The 25,156-nt window shown below is 43.8% G+C and overlaps 1 protein-coding gene across 1 annotated transcript; it reads right to left on the reverse strand.

Annotated features, from left to right (window-relative positions):
* Positions 1–2,088: 2,088 nt before the first annotated feature.
* On the reverse strand, positions 2,089–19,731 carry PLEKHF1 (pleckstrin homology and FYVE domain containing 1). Its single transcript, XM_055000947.1, has 2 exons — positions 19,411–19,731; positions 2,089–5,548 (listed from the first exon to the last, which is right to left on the reverse strand). Exon 2 carries the CDS (start codon positions 5,533–5,535, stop codon positions 4,717–4,719), a length of 819 nt encoding a protein of 272 aa, XP_054856922.1. The 5' UTR covers positions 5,536–5,548; positions 19,411–19,731; the 3' UTR covers positions 2,089–4,716.
* Positions 19,732–25,156: the final 5,425 nt, after the last annotated feature.

Consider the following 25,156-nt stretch of genomic DNA (forward strand, 5'->3'; position numbering starts at 1 on the left):
AAGCTCTCAGATACAAAGATCTCCATTTGCAGATGGTGAAAAAAGACCAATCTCAGCCCAAAGTTCTGGAGAATGCCTACAAGTCAGGGTAGCCAGTACTGAGCTGGAGGGACCAGTATAGGCAAGCTTAGTACATATACATGCGCCAAATTGCAGAAGCCCTTAAAGATATCAGGCATATATATATTATATGTTATATAAATTACTGTTAGCAACCACAAAATATGAAGTGCTTTCCTACCAGAGAGCGTGGAACAAAGAATGCAATATTGACACCTCTGAGGACAAATGGCAAGAAATCTAGAGGGCTTATATATTTAACTCCAGTACAGTGAACATCAAAATACAATCAATAATGATCATGACACGCTGGTACTTAACCCCTTACAGCACATATATTATTCCATATCACCCATGTGCTGGAAAGGCTGTGGGAAAAGGGGTACTTACCTACATTGTTGGTGGGATTGCACTCACATTAATCAATTTTGGCAAGAAGTGATTGACCACTCTGACTAGAAATAATTTTGTTAAACAATTGGCAAGATCCTGAACATAAGAAAAATCTTGATAGCCCATTTGCTAGCTGCAGCTAAATCAGCAATGGCTGCAGCAAGGAAAAACAAAAAAAGTCCTACCGTTTCAAATTGGTTATTGAGAGTTTGGGACCAGTTTAATTTGGTTAAGCTTACTGACTATATTAAACAATCTGAAAGGCCTGATTATAGGTCGAAATTTATTGAGCTTTGGTACCCAATCCTAGAATTTTTAACTAAAGATGAATGTGCAAAACAGCTACTTAGACCTAAATACTATTTTTATGTACTGCTCACCATCTAGAATAAGGCAACAAACTCAGCCTTATTGTTATAACAGCATAGCTGACGTTGACGTATAAAAAGGTACGAACGAATGTTGGAAACCCAAGTTTCACTGTTAATGTTTTGTTTGTTACTGTCAGGGCTTTTTTCCAGCGGGAACACAGTGGAACGGAGTTCCAGCACCTCTTGAAAATACTTGGAAATAGTGCATGAAAATAATATTATTTCAAAGAATCCCATGTGTTTCTTCCTCATTTCCCTCTTGAGAGTTCGGCCACCTCTTTTCCCAGAAAAAAACTCTGGTTACTGTTATATTTGAAAAACTAAATACATATTTTTTAAAAAAAGATATCAGGCAGATATCTAGTCCTGATACCAGATATCATTTATCTGAATGAGCCAGGGTCTGAATACGAGATTCTGCATGCAAAACACGTACCCTCTCACATCTAAGGCTCCCTCTCCATCTCTCTTACATACGGACTTGCAAAGAATCCTTCTGTAGGGGGATGGGTCACAGGGCTACAGCCACAGTCAGGGCTCATTTCGAGGGGGAATGCGCAGGAACGTAGTTCCGGCAGTTCCCCAAAGAGGTCACATGTCAGGTGGCTCTGCCCACCTCTCGGCCATTTTGGGCCCGTTTCTGCCTGGATTGGGGCAGAAATGACCCGGATCAGGCCTCTGACGGGTGATGGATCACGTTCCCACTCAGCAGCGGCCCGATCCTGACCATTTGGGGCCCCTTTTGCCATTTTGGGCCCAATTTCAGCCCTGAATGGCCAGGATTGGGTCCAAAACAGCCAGGATAGGTGATGTCAGGGGGTGTGGCATACGGAAATCAGTTATGCCAATGACACACTTCCAGTGCTGTCAAGGGGTGTGGCATATGCTAATGAGTTATGCTAATGAGTTCCTCCAGCTCTTTTTCTACAAAATGACCCCTGGCCACAGTCAACATACCATAGAGGTTGGAGTGTTGGACAAGGCTCAGGTTTGAATCCCCACAATGCCATGCAAGCTTGCTGGGTGACCTTGGATCAGTCATATATCTTGAAGATAAAACAGAGGAGGGGAGAATGATGCAAGCTACTTTTGGTCTGCACTGGGAGAAAGGGCAGCTATAAATGAACTAAAATAATTAAAATAAACTAATGGGACTGCACTGACAAATCACTAGAATTGGATCAGGGCTTAAATTTCTGCACTGTTCCCCATCAACCAAAAGTTCACTGATTTTCAATAAGTGCTCTCAAGCCATCCATTGTAATACATTGTAATCTTTAATCAATGATTTATCCATAAATAAAAAGGGGAGGTGGAATGGTTAATTAGAAAAAAGAAGTTCAGCTCCAATGTAAACATATTGGCAAATGGAGAAAACTCATTAGGGAGCTGTAGGTTTAAAATACCAACTAGTATTTCTGCACAGAAAGGGAAAAGACAAACAAAAAGCAAGATATGCAGTCAATAGGAATGGCTCCTAGTTTAGTTATAAGATTATCTGCACTAAGAAAGTCACTATTGTCTAATGGTCAACAATAGTATAATAATTTGGTTACATAGATCCTAATATAAAAGTATAAATAAGCCATTTTGGGTTTTTTAAAAATACTTTATTTCCAGCAAAGCGCTGATTGATGCTTAGTTTCTAAACTGAGACATGCAGGCTCAAACTAGGTTTAACGGGGTTTCATTCACCCCCCCTCCCAGAACTCTGTCCCTTAATGGGACATCTGTGTGTGTGTGTTTATAGGGGAGGGGGATCCTCCACATAGGCTAGAAGTCCCTTTTGTATGGTTAGCAACCTCTCATTAAAATTCTCAGTGCAAATCCCAGCTCTTATATAAGCAACATGAAGTAAGCGTGTCACTCCCACGGCCGCAGAAGAATGTGGTTAAAATACTAAGCAAGAAAGCCAGTCAGTTCTTAAGCTTAGCCGCTCTCATGATTTTGAGGTGAGCAGATAATAATGGCAACATAGCGGCCTGTTTTAACTGAAAACAAATGGCATGGAAAGGATATAGTCATCGTAAGTCCTGCTAGCTACACGCGACGCAACTCGGACTTACACTCTGGCTATCAGCATTGCATCTTATTTCTCTCCAATTCTGAAAACCAGAAACTTGCTTTAAAAGAAACGATAAGAGCTGAGATTTCTGGAAATCTTAGCAAGAGGAGGAAGCCTCCCCTTCCCCCCACAAACAAGTCACACACAGGCACTTCATTAAAATTAAACTCGATATTTGAAATATGTATGATAGAAGCTGTGGTTTTCTTCCATTAAAGACCCTTTTGTTGCAACGATCATTATTCTATTAAGTGATAGCAATTTTTAAGCATGCATAATTTTAAATAAATTAATGGATGAAAATAGGGGTTTTGTCTTGTAGGCAATGCTGCCTACAAACTGCAATTTTGTACTCTAAATATGGCTTGTATTTCAGAGCAGTTTTATATGGTTTCTTTGGCATTTACTATTTTAGCCCAAAATTCTCCTTTTACCTTAAAATAAGACACTGAAAAGCCAGGGCCTGCATTCTTTTAATTATTATTTTGAATATGATAAAAATCAAGCAATGCTGAAGCTAGAGGAAATCCACACTTTAAGGCCAAAACTCATAATGTAAATTCAGAGATAGATGCTAACACTATAAATTAATTTCCAAACTACCACGACTGATTTCCAAGTTTCCACTCCTAAAATTCTCCTAGTGCTGAACTCAACTTAAACTGAAGGCTCGCTTCACACTGGAGCTTATTTGCGATGGGCATGTAACTGGTTAACTAGTTGTGTGTGCTCTCGTTTCCCTCCTCTGGCCTAAAGATGGGAGCTTTCCACTCACTCCAATTAATTGCAACTTGCAGGCAACCTTAGTCTGAAATTAGTTTCTTTCCCAGCAACTGGGGATTCTTACAGCACAATCCTATGAGTTTATTCCAAAGTAACTTCCACTTTAGTTAATGGGATTTGCTCCCAAGTAAGCATTCTTAAGATTGCGGCTTTACACAGTGCAATCTGTAAGCAGAGTTATACCCCTCTAAGTCCAGTGAAATCAATGTTGGCTTCGAAAGATGCAACTCGGTTTAGGATTGCACTGTTAACCACAGTTTCATCTGGGTTAGGAATTCCAGTAATGGTGGAAATAGCTAACACCAGTATATTAAGACTCCCTTATTTGGGCATAACGACCAACTGGAGTTAGCCAAAGACTTCTGTGCTGGGACACTACTACACAAGAGGAAGAGCATGCCTGCCTATTAATTCAACAGCTCGTTAAATAAACAATCTCTTTGATATGTCTGAAATGGATCTAGGTCAATGCAACATCGTCATACAGTCTTCTCCTTTCCGCATCCTGTTGATCAAAATAAGGCTCTTGAGTGAACAGCCAAACTCAACACGAAGCATTTGATTTTGGGGGGGAAGTAGCAACCAAGTGCTTGTATTATTGCCCACAAAGTAGGCCATCATCTTGGATTCCTGGACCTTCATGTAGGTTCCATAGTGATTGTTAGATCTGGAATGTGGCTTCCAGCTTGAAGGAAAGCAGAATTTTCCAGCATATACCACGGCTGTTCCAATGGAACTTTCCCCCTTTCATCTAGGTGTACGATGTCAACACTTTAGGAACTGAAAACAGGACAAGCTCCAACCTTCTTAGAAAACTTGTCACGTCTGGGATTGTTCTAAGCATCTACCTCTAACTCTTAGAGTGACAATGGCCTCTCCCACACATACTTGACACAATAAGACCTTCTTCCTTATTCACAGAATAGGAGAATTGAGGAACACAATCAAGAAACTCTGAAAAAAGTGCATTAAGCCTCGTGCCTGTCCTCTTTACTCCTCAAAAGTAGCAACACGGATCCTACAATTAACAATACTGCAAAAAGGTCAGCTATGGAAAGACGACCATGCCACGTCCGATGTGTAAAAATCAGTATCGGTAGGCCAGTAGTCCAGTTTATCCTCGTCAGACCTGTCGCTGTCATCACCGCTTGAAGGGTCGTAGCCACCTACAGGGGAATCTGCGGGTTTCCCCTGGCCACAGTGCTCTTCGCTTTTCTTTTTTTCTGCCACCAGTTGTTTATAGCAAAGGTTACAGACCCTCAAAGGCTTGGGAGAGAGCCGGGGCATGAGAAACCTCTGTCGGGAGCACTCTCCGCACACAACAAAGCCGCATTTTCGACAGTGGTGCCGGCGTGTGAGAGTGGAGAATTTGGTGTGCGTGCAACGCATGCAAATATCAGTGGCCTTGTCAGGGATCCAGGGTGCGGCATGTTCTGTCGGGGGCTGCTGGCCCGTTTTGGACAGCAAGAGACGAATGCATTCTTCCAGATGGTTGATCCACTCTTTCCTCTCGGTAAGGGAGGCTGCAGAAACGACAAAGGATTTCTTCGACGTTTTGATCATCCACCGGTTCTTCGTTTGCAACGTATCTGGCAAGTTTTCCAAGGTGACTTCGTCCAGGGGTATGATGTGCTGTGAGCTGTACTTCCTCTTGTTGATCACAATGCTTCCGTACACAAGGAGGTCGTTGAACAGGAAGAAGATCCGTGGCTTGGCTTTTTTGCGGCATTCTTTGGTCAAAATACCTTCGCCCAAGAGGACCCTTCCTGGCATGGCCAGCGGCTGACCCGATGCCCCGAAGCAGTTCTCTACAGCAGCAATACGTTGGCTATTAATCTCGGTATTAGCCAGGTGTTCTACCATCTCGAAAAGTCACCTGGAAGCAGGAGGAAAAGCAGAAGAGGTAATGGACGAGAATGCTTTCTGTCCTCAATCCCCATTAAACACACCTCCACCCTACATCTCCTACGTACAGTAGTCGAATTCACAATTGTAAGATTTTCTTTAAAAAGGAAACTGGCCTTCCCATTCAGCTTGAGGCCAGCATTACTTCTCAATATGATCCCTCCTAAAATCAATCGACTTGCATGTTACCCTTAAAAGATGAACGTCCAATGCCTAAATGAATTCTTTAGAGCCAAATCACATTTTTCAGAATTATCACATGGTCGCATCCCTTCTGAACTCAATTACTTCAGACTATCAACGGAAATTTCATTTGAATGCTCTCCCATGCCCAGAACTTTCCGTCCATTGTAAGTTCATTGTGTGCACCAGCCTCCGTGGACCCAGTGATCAAGCTGGACTCTGAAATCCGCTGTCTGTCTTGAATTTTGCTGCCAGTTTTAACTGTATCTCTATTTATTGTATATTGTATTGTGTTTTAATCGGGATGTGATCTGCTCTGAGCCTGTATTGCAGGGAGAGCGGACTATAAGTCCAATAAATAAATAAATAAATAAAGAAGTTAGCATGAATTTATTATTTTATTTATTGTATTTATGTCATTTATTGTCCGCCTTTCTCACTGAGACTCAAGATGGATTACACAGTATGAGATTAGTACAATCCATATCAAGGACATTTCCATAAACAATCCTGTAGGGTAAATAGATAGAAGTTAGAAAGACATAGCATTAGTAAGAATCCAATACAAAGTAGAAGAAAATACTGACACAGAATATAATCACTTCTAGGACTGACATTAGACACCATAAAGCAAACATAAAGCACAGGTAGTACATAAGAGTACATATTTAAAGCAAAAGATAACATGTAAGGCAACATAGTGGAGAAGTCTACGGTCCCTAACTCATTAGCGTATCACCTGAGACCCCCATCCCTACAATACAGCCCTCCTATTTGAGTAAAAAGCCTTTTTGGATAATTCAGTTTTGCATCGTTTGCAGAAAGCCAGGAGGGTGGGGGCTCCTGACCTCCTCAGGCAGGTCGTTCCACAGGATAGGAGAGGAGAGGAGAGTCCTTGTTTCATCTACACACAGGTGTGTGGTTTTTTCCCCCTCTGTATGTTTTTTCTCCTTCTTTATAGAGGAACCATTTACAAATGTGATCTCATTAATTGCTACGGTCCAGGAAGGACTATACCGCACACTTTCCCTCAACATACGGTTTGATCTTCTGTCTCTCAGCAAATACTCCCGCGCAGTTCAGGGTACAGGATCCAATTGTTTATGTTAGGAGTCACCACCGACCTATCACTTAATGAGACCTACTTTTACGTAATGAAAATATCCTTAGGTACTTCCCAACCCCTCCCTGACCTGGATAGTCCAGGTGAGCCTGAACTTGTCAGTTTTCAGAAGCTAAGCAGGGTCAGCCTTGGTTAGTAATTGGATGGGAGACCTCCAAGGAAGACCAGGGTTGCAGAGGCAGGCAGTGGCAAACCACTTCTGGTAGTCTCTTGGCCAGGGGTCGCCATAAGTCAGCTATGATTTGAGGGCACTCTCCCCCACCACTCCCCCACCCCAGCATGTTACTGAGTTTTGTTCTGTCCTAGAACCAGGGTGGATAAAAATCAATGGTTTCAAAATATTTGGATTTTTAAAATTTAAATCGGATTTTTTAAAAAATGTTTTTTGAGGAAAAATCTATCTAAAGATAGTTTTCTATTTAAGATACATTATAGTCCAAAGGTTATCATCATAAAATAAGGATTAGTATATTCATGCAATGTTTAAATTTTTTGGTAAACAAATTCCATTAATCCATTAACAATGTCATGCTCTTCCAGAGGTTTCTGTAAGATTATTGGGCATTTTTTCTATCAAGAAAATATTTTCTCAGATGCTTGGTTTTACAGTTCTCAAACCTGAGAATTTGTGTCTGCAGAGATCACGTCTCTTCTTCTCAGCAAAAAGGTTATAAAATAAACACACACAGTTGAGAAAAAGACCTTAATCCCATTGTTCCTTTGCAAATCTTTGTATACAGAACCAACCCTTTACCTCTTAAGTGCTAAGTTTCAAAACATTCAATGAATAGAAGATGGTTGGGAGCAAAATAGATCTACCCAAGAAGCTAAGCGTGAGGATTCTTTATGCAGAAAATCATGATTTAAATCTAGTCTTACTGACTAGTGATTTAAATCAAATCCGCCTTGCTTAGGACATAAAACTACGAAAAGCATCAGAAATGAAACCGTCAGCTAAGCAGCACAGGGAAGAATCCTATGAAAGAAATTTAAAAAAAAAAACATCTTAGAGCAGATCTTTTCACGATCTTTTCTTGGGTCTTCTAGAGGACTCACATGCTACTCCGCAGAAGCAGCAGCCCCTGTCACTGGCAAACTACAGTCAGCTAACAAATTAGTCACTGGAGACCCCCAATTTATACACTTGCAGTATTTTGTGTTTCAATAGTATCTGGATTTACAGTGTTAGTCAGGGGCCCACAAAATTCACAGTCATGGAGAAACCGGTCATTTTATCACATACTTGGGTGGGCAGAAACTTAAAGAGAACCTCTCCATCTTTGTATCTCATGTCCCTACCGTATGACTGATCATTAACCAAGAAGCAGAAGCCCCGATTCCTAAAGATCAGGCAACAAGTAGGTTCCTTTTTTGCTATGATTGTGCAAATAAGCATTCGAATCCAGCTCTCTTAAGCAGAGTTACTCTGGTCTAAGCCCATTGAAATCAATGAGCTTAGACTGGCGTAACTCTTCTTAGGATTGCACTGTAAAAGAAGTTGCTACACAGATTCAAAGCCTCTTACCACAAAAGACCTTTTAAGGGGTGTTTTGGGAAATGAGACAAACCTAACAGTTGTATGTACAGTGGCAGCCAAAATAGTACCATGATGACATAGCAGGAATCTAAGATCCGATTAAAACAACCATGGGACAACAGAAGGATAATAATGAAAGGAGAGGAGCTTATATTTATTTATTTCATTGATATCTCATCCTCTCTCTCCCATGGGAGCCCAAAGCAGTTTACGTTTTTTTCCCTCTCCTCCGTTTTATCCTTACAACAACCCTGTGAGGTAGGTTAGTCTGAGAGGGTGTGATTGGCCCAAAGTCACCTAGCAACTTCCACGGTAGAGTAGGGATCAAAACCTGGGTCTCCAGCTCCGATTCTAACACTCTAACTATTCTGATACTCTAACCACTACAACACTCCGGCTTTCTGAATCTTAACTGTCTGGGAGAATAAAGAGATTTTTGCCTGAAACCAAAAGCTTGTAAATCTGGTGCCAACTTTGCTGCTGTGGAAAAAAGAGTTCCAGAAGTTGGGGGCACTACAAAAAAGTTCCCAGCTCTGGTTCTTAAATGCACCACAAGAACAGTGGGCTTATATGGGAGTCCCAGATCACAAAGAGCTTTATAGGCCATTGCCGGCATTTAGAGTTCTGCTGAGATGTCATATGCACTTGTTAGCAGCAGCCCTCAGAACCAGTTGAAACTTCCAAACAGTCATCAATGGCAGCCCCACGCCAAGGGCCCAGTAGTAGTCTAACTATGATTTATTATTTATTGATTTGATTTATATCCCAGCCGCCCCACAAATGGGCTCAGGGCGGCTAACAACATTCATTAAAACACAGTGAATTAATCACAAAACCATAAAATCAATAATACTCTTTTAAAAGTCATTAAAATAGTCCTGGTGCAAGCTATTTAAATAAATATCTGGGAGTCTAAATATAGGCATAGTAGATGGCTGAGGGCAGCCCCAGAAAAAGTGGTGGTCTTAGATGGAAGAAGGGGGACACCCGCTGGCAAAGGCCCGGCGGAACCTCTCCGTTTTACAGGCCCTGTGGAACTGTAACAGGTCACGCAGGGCCTGGATCTCCAGCGGGAGAGAGTTCCACCAGGCCGGGGCTGCTTTCCCGCTGGAGATCCGGGAGAGATCTGTTACAATGATGTAATTGGAGCATGGACAGCTATGACTGAATCACGCCTGTCAAAGAAGGGTTGCAGCTAGCAAGCCAGCCCAAGCCGGCTGAAGGTGCTAAAGAGGAAATGCATGCTTCCATCAGTAGCGAAATGAAAAACAGACCCAAACAGTGCACCAGATCCTTAAGGGGGAAGGGGCAGTGCATCCCCACTCGGAACAGGCAGACACGTCAGTCCTCAAATGGCTGCATTACCCCTCCCCATGCCACCACACTTTTCAGTTTATTGAATATAATATCTGTTACAGAGACCACTGTTTGCGAGTTAATATATAAAAACTACAACCGGAGAGCCATGGTGGGGTGGACTTCATAGCCCCTCTGATCTCAGCGTCCAATTGAATTTAAAATACATCACAGAAACCGGCACGCTCCAATTACATATACTGATATTCAAGAGACTGCAGCAGCCAGCTTTACATAGTTATTAGAGAGAGTCTGTTTTTCCGATCTGATCTTGGCAGGAGGCTTTTGGTAGCCTTGTATCACAGAATCCATGGAGCTGATTAGTTACACCGTACTCTTCTGTCGCTTTCTCCCTGACAATGTAAATATTTTCAGCACGCCACAGGATGAGATTAATTGTAGCCTGTGGGGCTAGCCAAATACAAAAGACAGAAACCCTGGCCCTCAGCGTGATGCGCCAGTTCGGCTCAGAATGCCTTTCCAGTGCACAAAGCTGCGCTTGCTTCAAAGTCAACCTTTTTTGCAAGAGCCCCGAGAGATTGGCCCAAAGGTCTCCATTACCCAGCGCTATGTTTTTTTCCCAACAGTGTCAGTTACTTGCGAGTGTCTCGTAAGCCTTCCTTTCTCCTTTCCTACCTCCACCTGTTATTCATATACTGCCATTGAACATGGAAGTTCCATTTAGGCATTTCGGTGAAACTAAAGGCACAATACAGCCCAACAGCCCAGAAAACACATCAACTGCATGTCTGCATTGGGTATTTAACAGTAGAAAAGAGCAAGAGTGCAGTATAGGGTTGCCAGCCTCCAGGTAGTGTCTGGAGATCTCCTGGAATTGCAACTCATCTCCAGGCCACAGAGATCAGTTCACCTGGAGAAAATGGCTACTTTGGTAAGTGAACTCTATGGAATTATGCCATACTGAGGTCCTTTCCCTCCCTAAACCCCACTTTCTCCAGGTTTAACCCCCCCCCCCCCCGATCTCCAGGAGCTGGCAACCCTAGTCCAGTAGAACCTTATAAGACTAACAACATTTGTGGTAGGGCTTGAGCTTTCATAAGTCACAGCTCACTTCTTGCCCTTTTTTTACTGCTACAGACAAACTGACACGGCTACCCATCTTGAGCTATCTTGTGTATTTAAAGTGCTTTTGAGTGTAGTTAGCTCCTGGTAATCTTGAGGGGGGAAGGGAGTTTGGAAAGACGGCACCTTCAGTTCCCAGTAATATCTGGAAGAAGCCACAATTGTTAAAACTAAACTGATATGTACTCTAACAGACTAGTCCAAAAGGTCACAGTGAAAGAGAGAATTTCAGGTGGGTAAGTTGAGTTAGGGTGCATCTTTACAATAATATCACTGATTATATTTACTGCTCGTGGTAGGCACTAATCTTAGAAGAGCGGTATATAAGCACACATTACTATCATCATTATAATAATTATTATTATCATTATCAGGGGTCATTTCATAGAAAAAGAGCTGGAGGAACTCATTAACATAACTCATTAGCATTACTGATTTGCATATGCCACGCCTGTTGACATCACCAGAAGTGTGTCATTAGCATAGCTGATTTGCATATGCCAAACCCCCTGACATCACCTATCCTGGCTGTTTTGGACCCAATCCTGGCCATTCAGGGCCGAAATTGGGGCCAAAATGGCAAAAAGGGGATGAAAATGGCCGAAAAGTGGCCCAAAATGGTTAGGATCAGGCCACTGCTGAGTGGGAGAGTGATCCACCACCTGTCAGAGGCCCGATCCGGGCCATTTTGGCCCCAACCAGGCTGAAACGGGCCCAAAATGGCCGAGAGTCAGGTGGGTGGGGCCACCTGTCATGTGACCTCTTTGGGGAACTGCTGGAACTGCGTTCCTGCACGTTCCCCTCAAAATGAGCCCTGATCATTATTATTACATGTGACACAAGCTGGGTTGAGGTTCCTCACCCATCTCACAATCACGTACTGTCAGGACTGTGCTTTAAAAATCATTTGATGGATTGGCATGGCTTGGGGGGGGGCTTCCTCATTTTCTATAACAACAACAACAACATTTTATTTATATACCGCCCTTCAGGATAACCTAACGCCCACTCAGAGCGGTTTATAAAGTGTGCTATTATTATCCTCATGACAATCACCCTGTGAGGTGGGTGGGGCTGAGAGAGCTCTCAGAGTCTTTGGATCACTCTGAGAGCGGAACTACAAGTGACAAAAGGCACAGATTGGACACTTCTCAGCTTCCCTCAAGTTTTGATGGGAAATGTAGGCAGCTTGGCAGAATGTTGGACAAGTGACAGTTGAAAAGTCCATTGGACAGCAGTCACAGAGCCAAGCTGCAAGACTAGGATGCCTATACTTCCCATCAAAACTTGAGGGAAGCTGACAAGTGTCCAATTTGTGCCTTTTGTCACTTGTAGTTCCGCTCTGAGAGCTCTCAAGAGAGCTGTGACTGACCCAAGGCCACCCAGCTGGCTTCAAGCGGAGGAACGGGGAATCAAACCTGGTTCTCCGGATTAGAGTCCTGCCGCTCTTAACCACTACACCAAATTGGCTCTCTTTTGAAAAGCTGGAGTTGGCAACCCTACATGTGACTGTGAGATGGGTCGGGAAACCCTGACCTGGCTGGGGTCACATCTATCAGGTAAATGCATCCCTAGCCTTAGTAGAAAACAGGAGTCTACTGGTACCATAAAAGACTAGCAAAATTTATTCCCGCATAAGCTTTTGTGAGTCAGCGCTCCCTCCAGCTGAGTCATGAAAACTTTAGGCTGAAATAAATGTTGTTGTCTTTAGAGCAAGAGAGAAAGAGACACTAGGATAAGCCCTTGCCAATTTCCCCAACCTCAATACTTACATAACTGTCAAGTCTTTGGGTCACTCGCTCACATTGGACAGTTTGGGAGCCACCCAAGCAAGCAGTGACGGTGCTACAGAAACATCTGTGTGAAATTGCACAACAGCTGAGCAAAAAGGTAAACACATCAGGCTAGGAAGAGATTTTTGGCTTCCACAAAACAGCCACTTGTCCCACGCCTGCATGCAGATGTTTCCTTGAAGGAAGAAATGCTAATCAGGATAAGTTATATTTTAAAAATGAATAATGAAGGCCATGCTCCCACTGACTTTGCAGTGTTGAGAACAAATCTAGCTGAGTTTGAAGCAACAATTTTATCCTGCTTTTGGTAAGCATTTGGAAGGTTTGCTGGAAATTTTAAGGTCAGGGATGGTAATTTTCCTTCTCCCCCTACACACATTTTATGAAGACCGCAGACTCATTTTAGACTCCCCAAAATATTAACTATAAAATTTATTTTTGTATAAAACAATGGTTTTAGATCCCTTGGAACAGAGAAAATATTGAAACTTGGGGCACTACAATGAGAGTCAATCACTTTAACAGTGTGAAAACAGCAGAGTGTAGTGTGGCAAACAACATATCGGACTAGAATTTAGGAGACCTGGGTTCGAATCCCTGATCTCCCGTGAAGCTTGTTGTGAGATTTTGAGCCCGTCAGTGTTTCCCAGCCTCACCAACCTCATAGGGTTCATGTGAAGATAAAATGCGGGTCGGGAGAATTATGTACGCTATCATGAATCCTTAGAGAAAAGATGTGGTAAAAATTCATTATGAAGAAAGAGACAGATCTTTACTCTTACCTACTTGGAAAAGTCAAGTGAGGCTTACTCTCAAGTAAGAGTACACAGCACTGCCCGCTTGCACATTGTGTGCAATTTTGCACATGCTTAGCTCTCTGCCTGAATTGTGGGATGTTAAGAATCTTTCACTTTCCAATGAAGGGCTGCAAACTGGGCCAGCAGAACAATACTCCTTTGAAATACCACAACAGCAAAGCACACCCTTCCTCTTCATTTAGTAAACACAAAGTCCTCTGGGAAGGAGAAACAACAGGCAATGCTGGAGAAAAGATCATGCTTCCGTCGACTCCTGTGTAACGGTAACGTGATATATTCATACTGCACAGGAACAGATTTTGAAGGTGGAATCTGAGCTCGTACTAACAGTCCAACCGCTGGGAGTTATCCCTTGGGAACTTTCTGTCAATTGACGGCTGCTCTGCCAAGAGAAACAGCTAACTTGCCACCCCATGTTTCAAGTACAAAGCTACGGGATGATAGCAACTGTAACTGTTTCACCGGGCCTATGGTTGAGGCTTGATGTCTGTCCCCTGCCTTAGATCCAGAGGAGTTAGCTGTGTTAGTCTGTAGTAGTAAAATAGTAAGAGTCCAGTAGCACCTTTAAGACTAACCAACTTTATTGTAGCATAAGCTTTCAAGAACCACCATTTTCTTCGTCAGATGCATGATGCAACTGACGAAGAGAGCTGTGGCTCATGAAAGCTTATGCTACAATAAAGTTTGTTAGTCTTAAAGGTGCTACTGGACTCTTTACTATTTTGTCCCCTACCTGACTGCCCAAGTGCCACCATCCTGCCCTGAATCTGGTTGTTGCATTTTTGTACTGTCAACACCCTATGGTTCTAGCACAGCCTTTTTACCTGAACTTAAAAAAAAAATTATTATAGATTTACCAAAACGAACAGAAAAACGATAAAAATACATATGCAATGCAGCAAGTTACATTATTGAATTAAACTCGCTTTTTACCTGAACTTGATGCCTTATGTAATGATCGGTTTTATGTGTATTAACCGTAGTTTTGACTTTATATTTACATTCTGTTATGAATTGCCTTGAGCCCACTTGTGGGGGGGGCAGTATATAAGTGTAATAAACTGAACTAAACACGAACTATGTCGGTCTGAGATGTCCTGAATCCACCCTGGAGTGGCCCATTGTCCCTACAACCAGAACCAGGGGACATAGTCTGGGGAGAAGATGAGCTCGTTCTCATAGCAGCTATACACTGTGTTAGATCCAGCACAAAATTTCTGCTCGCACTAGAGCTCTTGTACAAGCAGAAAAAGTGAAAAAGACGATGGTAGGCATTTGTGTTAAGTCAAGTTTATTGTATCCTCATGTATGTTTATGCCTGAGCAAGACATGGATGGACCTGAGTTTGGTCCATATGAAAACCATAAAGGTTGGTAGAAGAAATGTGTTGACCAGTCCATGAGAGGCCCAGAGGTCTGTCAATCCATCAACAACAAGATTTCACTTCGTCCTGGTTAACTACACAACTTTACTTCACTGTTCTGGTCAACTACCTCTCACGGACCTTTTCATTCCAGATTCGGTCCCCTCGTGTGTATTATTGCAAGGGTCCCTATTGGGCTAACAACATTGTGTGACCAATTTCTAAACAGAACTAATTCCCCACTGAAGGAGAGAATGTGGAATTCAACCTGATTATGCACGAACCACAGCAAACTAAATGCCGATCCTCAGCGTTTCACTACAGTCCCCAAACCCGAGGCCATTTTAAGTTCTCTTAACAGAATTACTAAGAGTACCCAGAAAGCGACAGTCTGCAGTCAAGCTGAAAGTCCGCACCAAGGGAATCTGAATTCTGCCAGCCGTACAAATAATTTAGAACTGCCTGTATTTATTCTGTACGCGTTAATCTAAAGGAGACGCAACGGCCTGCATCAGGTCTTGACAATCCAACTCCTGGCGAATGGAAATCATACTCAGTCCATGAGAGGGATTTGAGATTCCCTGGATACCATCCACTCTTTTCCAAATCCATCTCCATATTCATATGGTCTGGAAACTTCTTAAGAGAAAAACTGACCTTCTTCAGAGGCTGAATTCTGTCCCCCGCCACCTCGCAATTCTTGCACAGAATTGTCTTATACATACACAACTGCTGGGTATAGCGATCTTTTATGTAGCGCTGATAAACCTCGATTTGTGCTGACCAGGAAAACCATCTTGCCACCTGTTAGTTTATGAACTGCAAACCTAAACCCATTCTGTTCACTGCCGCAGATTTCTCCTCTTGCTCAACACACAACGGATTCCTAAGCTAATGCCAAAAAAACAATGGATTGGCAGAAATTCTAAAATCCACGGAGAGGAGAACCCTCGCTCCATCTCCAGTCTCCTGCAAGACATTTGAACCGATGACTAACTTCATCACTCCACCCTTGCAAGTAATCTCTCTTTACTAATCCAACTTCCTCGGTTTCAGAAGGAACTTGTTTGGAGCCCAAAGAGAATGAAAATGAGTCACGCCGCTAAAACCGTGGCTAGCTGCAGCCCTAAGGTTGCAAGGCCAGGAACTCTTTCCTGGGGAGAAGGCCTGCTGAATCTAGTGGGACTTACTTCTGAGTAGACCTTCTTAGGTCTGCTCCTCGAACAATTCCTTCAACTGCTGCAGATGGGACCAATTAGTTATTTTTTTATTCACTTCATTTATGCCCCGTCTATCTCCCCGATGGGGTCCCAAAGTGACGTACACCATTCTCCTCTCCACCATTTTATCACAGACCCCAGCCTGTGATCTATCCCCTTCCGCACAATAGTTTCAGAAGTTGCGGCCTCTGCACTAATTTGCTTCGAATGAACTGTGAAAGTTGGGCAAGCAGGGAAATGGGGCAGGACCTCCTCTGTGGTTTCTCTGACCCTCTGTAACCAATTGCCTGCGGAGATCTATCTGTACCAAATTGTGACATTACTCTATTTGCTTCTCACTCACTCTTTACTGTAGCCCCTTCTGCACCAGGGACGTAACTCCCCACTTTTCCTGAAGTCAAGCTGAAAAGCACAGCATCAGCTTTCATGCAGCCACTCACACTGTGCTAAAACTCGATATTAAAATCTTTATTTTTGATACCCAGATATTTAGCCCCCTGTACAATATTCCCACCCGAGCCAAAGCAAAAAGAAAAAGGGAACGTCCTCTGGTGCTTTCAAATCAGCAATTCATTGATCCTTCACTGGATTTTAAAAAAGAGAGAGAAAATAGGGAAGCGGGGAAGAATGGAAAGGAGGGGAGGAGGAGCGGCTGGTTAGACAAGAGTAGCCAATCAAAATGCAGTGGGCTGGCAGGGTGAGGGAGAGGTGGAAAGAGGGTGGAACACCAAAAACTGAGTAAAGAGTATGAGTGGGAATACAACCTACCACGAAGTGTTTTTTTTAAAAAAGTCAGGGTATAAGCAGCACGCCCAGAAAAGCAGGGGAAAAACTGCATAGCGGCTGGAGTGACTACTCATGGTGGCAAATCGGGTGCAGACCAGTCATGGAAAAAGTGCTGCAGGATGGGAACTGAACTGGCGAAACTGACCTGTGCAGACGTGGCTCTGGTTTGCTAATTTTATCTCCGTTGGTGTTAATATAAGGAAGCTTCTTCCCCTCTGCTCTCTGCCTTTGAGGGAGTTCAGATTTTGACTGGTATCAGAGACATATTTGATTAACGCTTCCCCTCCCAATTCGGAATGGAAGCTGCCACTCCCCTTACCGTCTTTTCACCAGAAGATCCAGGGTGCTTGTTACCAACTCCACCCTGAGCTCCATCTACGGTTACCAACATCCTGGAGAAAAAAAAGCGTCCTGTCCCTTAAACAGAGGCTTGATGTTTAGAAATGGGCAGCTTTTCGTGGCGTGGAGGTAAATAACATCTGATTAAGCCTCTATTAAAAAGGCAGAATATTTATTCCTCCACCCTTTTGACAACCTAGTGCAAGCACTTCCTAAGTCTGTATGATTCTCCAAACAAAAGTAGGCAAATGGCCCCAAAAACGTGCCCTGAAATACCCTCCCCTTTAAAAAACATCTAACTTGGTGAAGATTTCTGGACAACCCGAAAGCTTGCATACCGTTTTGTATTATGGTCGGTTTTGACAAACAGCAGGGCATGGATTTTAATTTGGGGGAGGATTTTACTGTGACCTCAGCAGCTGCCTGCCTGACCTGGATTGCCCAGGGACCACGAACTCATCAGATCTCAGAAGCTAAGCAGGGTCAGCCCTAGTTAGTACTTCGATGGTTAACCACCAAGGAAGTCCGGGATAGTTATGCAGAGGCAGGCAATGGCAAACCACCTCTACTCACCTCTTGCCTTGGAAACCCTACAGAGTTGCCATGTCAACTGCAACTTGATGACACTTTACACACAAGCAGCTTCCAGGAACAACTTCCTTTTTTAAAAAAAAACGTAAACCTTGATCGGGTCACGTTCAAATGTGAGCCAGAGATCAAGGGCCTGCAAGACAGACTCCACCCACTGACTCACTCCTCCATGAGCACAAACACAGGCTCTGTAACCCGTCCCCGGCTTTGGCATGGTGCGCTCCTCACTATGTGCACATCACCTGCTTTTTCCCTTTTATGAGCCTCATTCCCACACCTTCAAAGTTCAGCACACAAAAGTTTCCTTCAATTGGAGTGAAGAGTAAAAGAGTATTTTTCTTCCCTCTGTGGCAGGCTGCCCTTAAAGGTACACAGACTGTCACAAGGGGGTTGCAAACCCAGCACAGGTTGCTTGGGAGTAACTCTCCCTTGTAGCACCTGGATTCTGAGCCGCACGGATCGGGGCTGTCTTCTTTAAGGAGACTGCAACGGCTTGGATAACCCCACACGTACCTGCTGAGCGCAAACTGCTTGGCACCAGAAAACAGCTCGAGCTGTAGACTTGCCACGCTGTAACCTGGACCCTTTAGTTTTAACAACATCAATGAGTGGGAGATGCTGACTCCGGGACACCTTCCAAATAATCCCCCTGGGAGATCTGCCATGCACCCTCTCGTTTATTCGTTGTAGGACCACTGGCTTCAGGAGAGGAGAGTGAACCATGAGATCAGAAAGCCATTGGTCAGGAAGCACTGTGAGCAAGCAGCCATCTTGAAGACCCCCTCCCCTATTGCCTCTCTAGGTACCGTCACCTGGCACCATCACTGAATGGCTTTGAAGAACAAAATCCCGTCCTCGCACCCTCTCCCTTTTGACATTTGCCCGAACAAGAGAGATCAAGAGCGGCGCAAAGCTTGCATTCGGAGCCCAACAACCTGTTGGTTTCCTCACCTACTTTTTTGCAGGTGCACCTGAGTCATCCATCATACTTGACATTTTTGTCAGCCCGCTCTTTCGTCACTCCCACTGACAAGGGCATTTTCCCCCCTTTCCCTGTTTACTGCCCTCTCTGGTGTTTTGGAGAAGATTCAAAGCATCGCTGCCTCGTTTGGGAACAGCCCCACTGTTAAGCCCTTTTCCCTGGAGACTCTCCCCAAATTCCTTCGGGGAGAAAGAGCCTTGTTTGTTGGGAATCCCTAACTTTTGGATTCCTCGCTGCGTAACCGCCTTCAAACATTTGCTTGGCATCCCCTACCGGAACTCTCCAACACACCATACACAAAAACTACGCTCAGATTCTGGATTGTGATTCTCTCAAGTAGCTTTTCGCAAACTAGGGAGGGGGGAGGGTCGAAAAGGCACCCACTGGGGTCTATATCAACACCTTCCCAAAGGAGAGAGGACGCAAAACTTTTTTGAAAAGTTAAAGACGCTTTTAAAAAGCTATCTTGTGCCAATAGGGCGCCGGCCGCTTTCCACTCGAGCCTCCCACTTCCTTTGCAGCGCAAAACTTTCAGCGAGCGACGAGATTCTTTACGAGGAATGTGGGAGGCCCTTCCGAAGACTCGGAGGTGCGTTTTTCCTGACCCTGAGCAAGGCAGGGCGGAGAAGCCCAAAGGAGAAAGAGCCCCCCCGACGTACCTTCTCGCGACTTTTTTCGCTCCTCTTCCAGCCGGCCGCCCGGCTGCTGCGAACCACGCCTTGGGTCCCTTTCCAAAGGGATCTCTTGGAAATGCTTTAGATCCGAGAATCCTCTTCTCTCTGGGGCTGGAAGGTCGGCTCGGAGAGGAGGAAAGAGCCCCGTTCTCCCCGCCCCAGCCTTGCCCCCGACCTCAATGCAAGGGCCGGAGGAAGACGAACAAAAAGGAGCGAGAAGAACGAAAAGGAACTTTGGAACGTTCAGACTCCCCAACGTTCCATTCGGGAGGGCGGCCAATCAGCGCGCCGCCGCCGAAGCAGGACCGTCCGGTTCTGGAACGCTCAGACTCAGCATTCCACGCTGGCCACGCCCACCAGCCCGAAACAACCCGGGCCAATCAAAGGCCGCCGTCGGAGGCCGGCGAGAAAAAAGAACGGAACAAAAGTCAAGAGAAGCCGGACGGTCAATGCGCCGCTGGTGGGTAGGATTGCCAGCGCTGGGGAATTCCTGGAGATTTGGGGGTGGAGTCTGGGGAGGGGGGAGCTCTGCAGGGAATAATGCCTGAAAGCCCACCAGCCCAAAGTGCCATTTTCAGGTAGGGAGCTGTATTGGTGTGCAGTAAAACAGCAGGGTTTGAGTCCAGTAGTACATAGAGATTTTGTTTTGTATTGGAATTATGAAATTTCTCTTTTATTGTATATTTTTAAATGTATTGTACCACTATATAATGTTGTAACCCGCCCTGAGCCCGCTGGCGGTGCGGGCGAGCAAGAAATTTAATAAATTATATTAATTGTGGGTCTCTAAGGTGCTGCTGGACTCAAATCTTGATTTTCTCCAGGGGGGGCTGATCTCTGTAGTGGCACTGCAGTTGCCACCACCTGTTAGGAAATCCCTGGAGATTTGGGTAGGATAGGGTTAGGGGGAGGGGAGGAAGTCAGCAGGATATGATGCCACGCCACTCGCCCACTCCAAAGCTGCCATTTTCTCCAGGGGAACTGATCTCTGTAATCTGGAGATCGATTGTAATTCTGGGAGCGCTCCAGGCTCCACCTGGAAGTTGGCAACTCTAATGGTGGAGCGTATTTTGGAGCTGGATCTTCAGGAGCGATGCCTGTGCAATGAGGCTTTGGGAGCAGAAGACATGCACAGCGAGAGTAATTGATGCAAGGCTATCTCTAGGCATGTTTACTTAGGAGTAAGCTTTCCGGTCCAAGGGTGAGTGAGGATCGACACTTCGGCAGTCGTAGCTAGCTGCGAAATCATTCCGAGCGCAAAGGACGTCCAAATGGCGCCCCAAGTGGCCAACGGTTGAATGCTTTTTTAATTTGCTGTTGTTTTGAAATGGTTTGTTTTCCGCTCAACTCTTCCGGAGCCGCTCGCAATAGCATGCTCATTTTTTAAAAAACAGAGCCAATAGAAGTTTTGCAAAACCAAATGCAGTAAAGCTTCACCTTCTAAATTTAAATTTCTTAAAACATGCTCCATTTTTAAAACTTATGTAAAGGCCACCTTTTGAAAAGACAAGGCTGAAAGTTTTGCTAAAAGCCGATCGAGTTGGAATCTGCTGGATTTCTTTGGGTAAATCCATCCTTCAAGAGCTTCATGGAGCGAAACAAGCTCATCTGTCAGTCACTTGTGCAACTACAGACTTCATCCCATGGCGGCGGGGGGGGGGGGCGACAGCGAACCTTGTTCCTTTCTGTTCTCACAATAGCTTGTATATTAAACACTGAACACTACCGGATGGACTTGCAAACTGAAAATGAGTCTTATTTCCCTCAGTTTATTTATTTCCTGCATTGTTTCCTTCCATTCTCCCCAAGGGGGACCCAAAGCCGCTTCCATTTATCTCTCCTCCACTTTATCTTCACAACAACCCTGTGAGGTAGGATAGGCTGAGTGTAGAATAGGCCTAAGGTCACCCAGCAAGCTTCTATGGCAGAGTGGGGATTCCAAACTGACTACTACACCACTGCTGGGTCTCTTTCCTGGTTTTTAGCATATTTTGATACTAATAATATAGTCATTTGGGGAAGAGAGGAGAGTGCCCTCAAGTCATAGCTGACTTATGGTGACCCCTAGCAAGAGACTAACAGAGGTGGTTTGCCGTTGCCTGCCTCTGCAACCCTGGTCTCCCATCCAATTACTAACCAAGGCTGACCCTGCTTAACTTCTGAGATCTGATGAGATCAGGCTCACCTGGTGCCCTGACCTGGATAGCCCAGGTGAGCCTGATCTCATCAGATCTCAGAAGCTAAGCAGGGTCAGCCTTGGTTAGTAATTGGATGGGAGACCTTCATCGAAGATGAGGGCTGCAGGGGCAGACAATGGCAAACCACCTCTGTTAGTCTTGCCATGAAAACCCCACCAGGGGGATCACCATAAGTCAGCTATGACTTAAGGCTACTCTCCACCTCCACCACCAGGGAAGAAAGGTGGCATGGTATAGCCTGATCTCATCAGATCTTGGAAGCTAAGCAGGGTCAGTACTTGGAACGGGAACACTAAAGAAGACTTCGCAGAGAAAGGTGATGGCAAACCACCTCTGCTTCTCGCTTGCCTTGAAAGCCCATTGCTGGGGTCACCATAGGTCTCGACAGCCCATATATCCCAGTAGCTCAGCATATATTTTAGAAATGAAGCAATGATAAAAGTCCACGCTGGGTCAGTCAATTGATTGTTCTTTGTTCTGTCCATTATTCTTTTTTGTTGCTTCTGTTTTGCTTTCTGTGCACTGTTTATTTATTTACTTGTATCCAGCTACCAAACTGGAGTTCTGCTGGTCAGGTATCCAATTTCAAAGTAGTTGCCAGCTTCATAAACAGTCTAAACTGTAGTCAGTGAAAGCTGATAAGACAACACATTTATTCATTTCTTCTTTTCTTAGATCCTCACATCTTTTCTTGCACTTTTTAAATTATTTATTTATTTATGTCATTTATAGTCCACCTTTCTCACTGAGACTCAAGGCGGATCACACAGTATGAGGTTAATACAATCAGTATCAAGTAAGTACATTTCAGTACAATACCATAAGGTAAACATATACACGTTTAAAGACATAGCATTAGCAAGGATCCAAGACATAGTAGAGATACTGAAGCAAAACATAATCAATTCTAGGACTAACATTAGACAGCATGGAGCGCTGGTTGTACATAGGAGTACACATTTAAAGCAGCAGATAATATATAAGGCAAAAATAGTGATGAAGTCTATGATTCCCCATCTCGTTAGTGAAGCATCAGGGACTCCATCCCTATAATACAGCCCTCCCATTTGAGTAAAAAGCCTTTTTGAATAGTTTGGTTTTGCATCATTTACGGAAAGCCAGGAGAGTGGGGGCTCTTCTGACTTCCTCAGGCAGGTCATTCCACAGGATAGGGGCCACCACAGAGAAAGCCCTTGTATGGGCTGCTGCCGACTTCACCTGTGTGCAGCCTGGTACCTGTAGGAGACCCTGTTCAGATGAGGTTTTGTTGCTGAAATACCACATTTCTGCCCCTGCCCCCGCAAATACTCAAACCGTAATATTTATCAAGGATGTTGTAATACTGCAGATGACTGGGGGCCCTGCATGCAACAAGAACTTCCCTTCTTACCATAAGAGGCAGAATCAAGAAGCAAACAGAAAGATGGAGAGAAGTGGAATCAGCCATTAAGACATTCAGGCCCTTTTCTCCTAGCCAAACTGTGACTTGTTACTAAGATTGCCAGAGTCTACCGTCTGAAACTGCAATTTTTTCCGGTGGAATTGATCTCTAGTCTGGAGATCAGATGTCATTTCAGGAGATCTCCAGGCCCCACCGGGAGATTGGCACCCCTAAGAGGGCCACATTTCTTTTAAGATTTATCTTCCACTTGATGTCAGCTGGGTGACCTTGGGTCAGTCACAGCTTCTCGGAACTCTCTCAGCCCCACCCACCTCACAGGGTGTTTGTTGTTGTGGGGATAATAATGACACTTTGTAAACCGCTCTTGAGTGGGTGCTAAATTGTCCTGAAGGGCGAATTATAAATTGAATGTTGTTATTACTATTGCTATTGCTATTACTATTATTATATTTGACATCTTTTTATCTCATCTTTCTAATAAGATTGAAGGTGGCTAACAGCATGGTAGTTAATAACAATAACAACAGCTAGTAACAATACTATAATAATCAGGGCTTTTTTTCAGGGAGAACGCAGGGGAACGGAGTTCCGGAACCGCTTGAAAATGGTCACATGGCTGGTGGCCCCACCCCCTGATCTCCAGACAGAGGGGAGTTTAGATTGACCTCCGCGCCGCTCGCAATCTAAACTCCCCTCTGTCTGGAGAGCGGGGGGCAGGGCCACCAGCTATGTGACCATTTTCTCTGAGGGCAACCCACTGAGTTCCACCACCTCTTTTCCCAGAAAAAAAGCCCTGATAATAATAATTTTTGTAGAATACAATATGTATAATTCCTGTAGAGGTTATATAGGTCAAGATAGGCCCAAACGTTTGACCTTTATAGGTCGTATCAGATACATATGAATGTTATTATGTTTAGCACTGCCTATTGGCATCAAGATTAGATTACTCTGTTGCACTGGAATCACTAATGTTTCATCTGCTATTAGATATTATAATCACGTTACACTATCTCCTATCTTGTAGACTATAATAGTGTTAATGTATGCTGATTCACAATATTGTATTTTATAGCAGTCTTGTATTTGTAGTGTAATGTTTATAAAATAAAAATCATCTATCTATCTATCTATCTATCTATCTATCTATCTATCTATCTATCTATCTATCTATCTATCTATCTATCTATCTATCTATCTATCTATCTATCTATCTATCTATCTATCCATCTATCCATCTATCCATCCATCTATCTATCCATCTATCTATCCATCTATCTATCCATCTATCTATCTATCCATCTATCCATCTATCCATCTATCCATCTATCCATCTATCCATCTATCTATCTATCTATCTATCTATCTATCTATCTATCTATCTATCTATCTATCTATCTATCTATCTATCTATCTATCTATCTATCTATCTATCTATCTATCTATCTATCTATCTATCTATCTATCTATCTATCTATCTATCTATCTATCTACAAAAAAAGAGATTAGATTACTGTGATGAGCTGTACGTGGGGCTTTCCTGGAAATTGTGGGGAAATTTCAATTGGTACAGAATGCTGCAGACAGGATGTGAACTAGAATGGGTCATAGGAACCATATTGCTCTGCTATTGGCCCATCTATACTGGCTCCTAATCTGTTTCCAGGTACAATTCAAGGCGCTGGTTGACTTTTAAAGCTTTGTCTAGCTTGGGATCAGCATACCTTAAGGGTCCCTATAAATGTATCTGGAAGCTTCTGAGGCCCTGATTTGGGTGTCCCCAGCTTTTGTGATTAGGTGGGTAGCAACCTGAGCTACCCACCTACCCTGAGCTACCCCGCCTTCTTGGTAATGGTACCAAAACTATAGAACTCTCTTCCCAGGGATATTAGTCTGTCCTGTCACTGTTTCCCACCAGCAGGTAAAGACTTTTTTTGTATCATCTAGAGTTCCCTCAGCGATCCCTCCTTCCTGTTCTATGTTTTAGCTACTCTTTTATGTGCTTTTAATATGTATTTTAGTTTTGGTTTTAATAGTTTTTGCGATATGTTTTTATGACATGTTTTTACAATGTTTTAACTGCCAGTTTCTGATGGGGCAGAAAGGGGGCATACAAATTCTGTAAATGAAA

This window comes from Eublepharis macularius, chromosome 16 (genome assembly GCF_028583425.1).
Source record: "Eublepharis macularius isolate TG4126 chromosome 16, MPM_Emac_v1.0, whole genome shotgun sequence".
In the NCBI taxonomy this organism is placed as follows: Eukaryota; Metazoa; Chordata; class Lepidosauria; order Squamata; family Eublepharidae; genus Eublepharis; species Eublepharis macularius.

Bases quoted from the DNA above. Each gene is read 5' to 3' on its own strand.
- PLEKHF1 (XM_055000947.1), bottom strand. From the start codon at position 5,535: ATGGTAGAACACCTGGCTAATACCGAGATTAATAGCCAACGTATTGCT.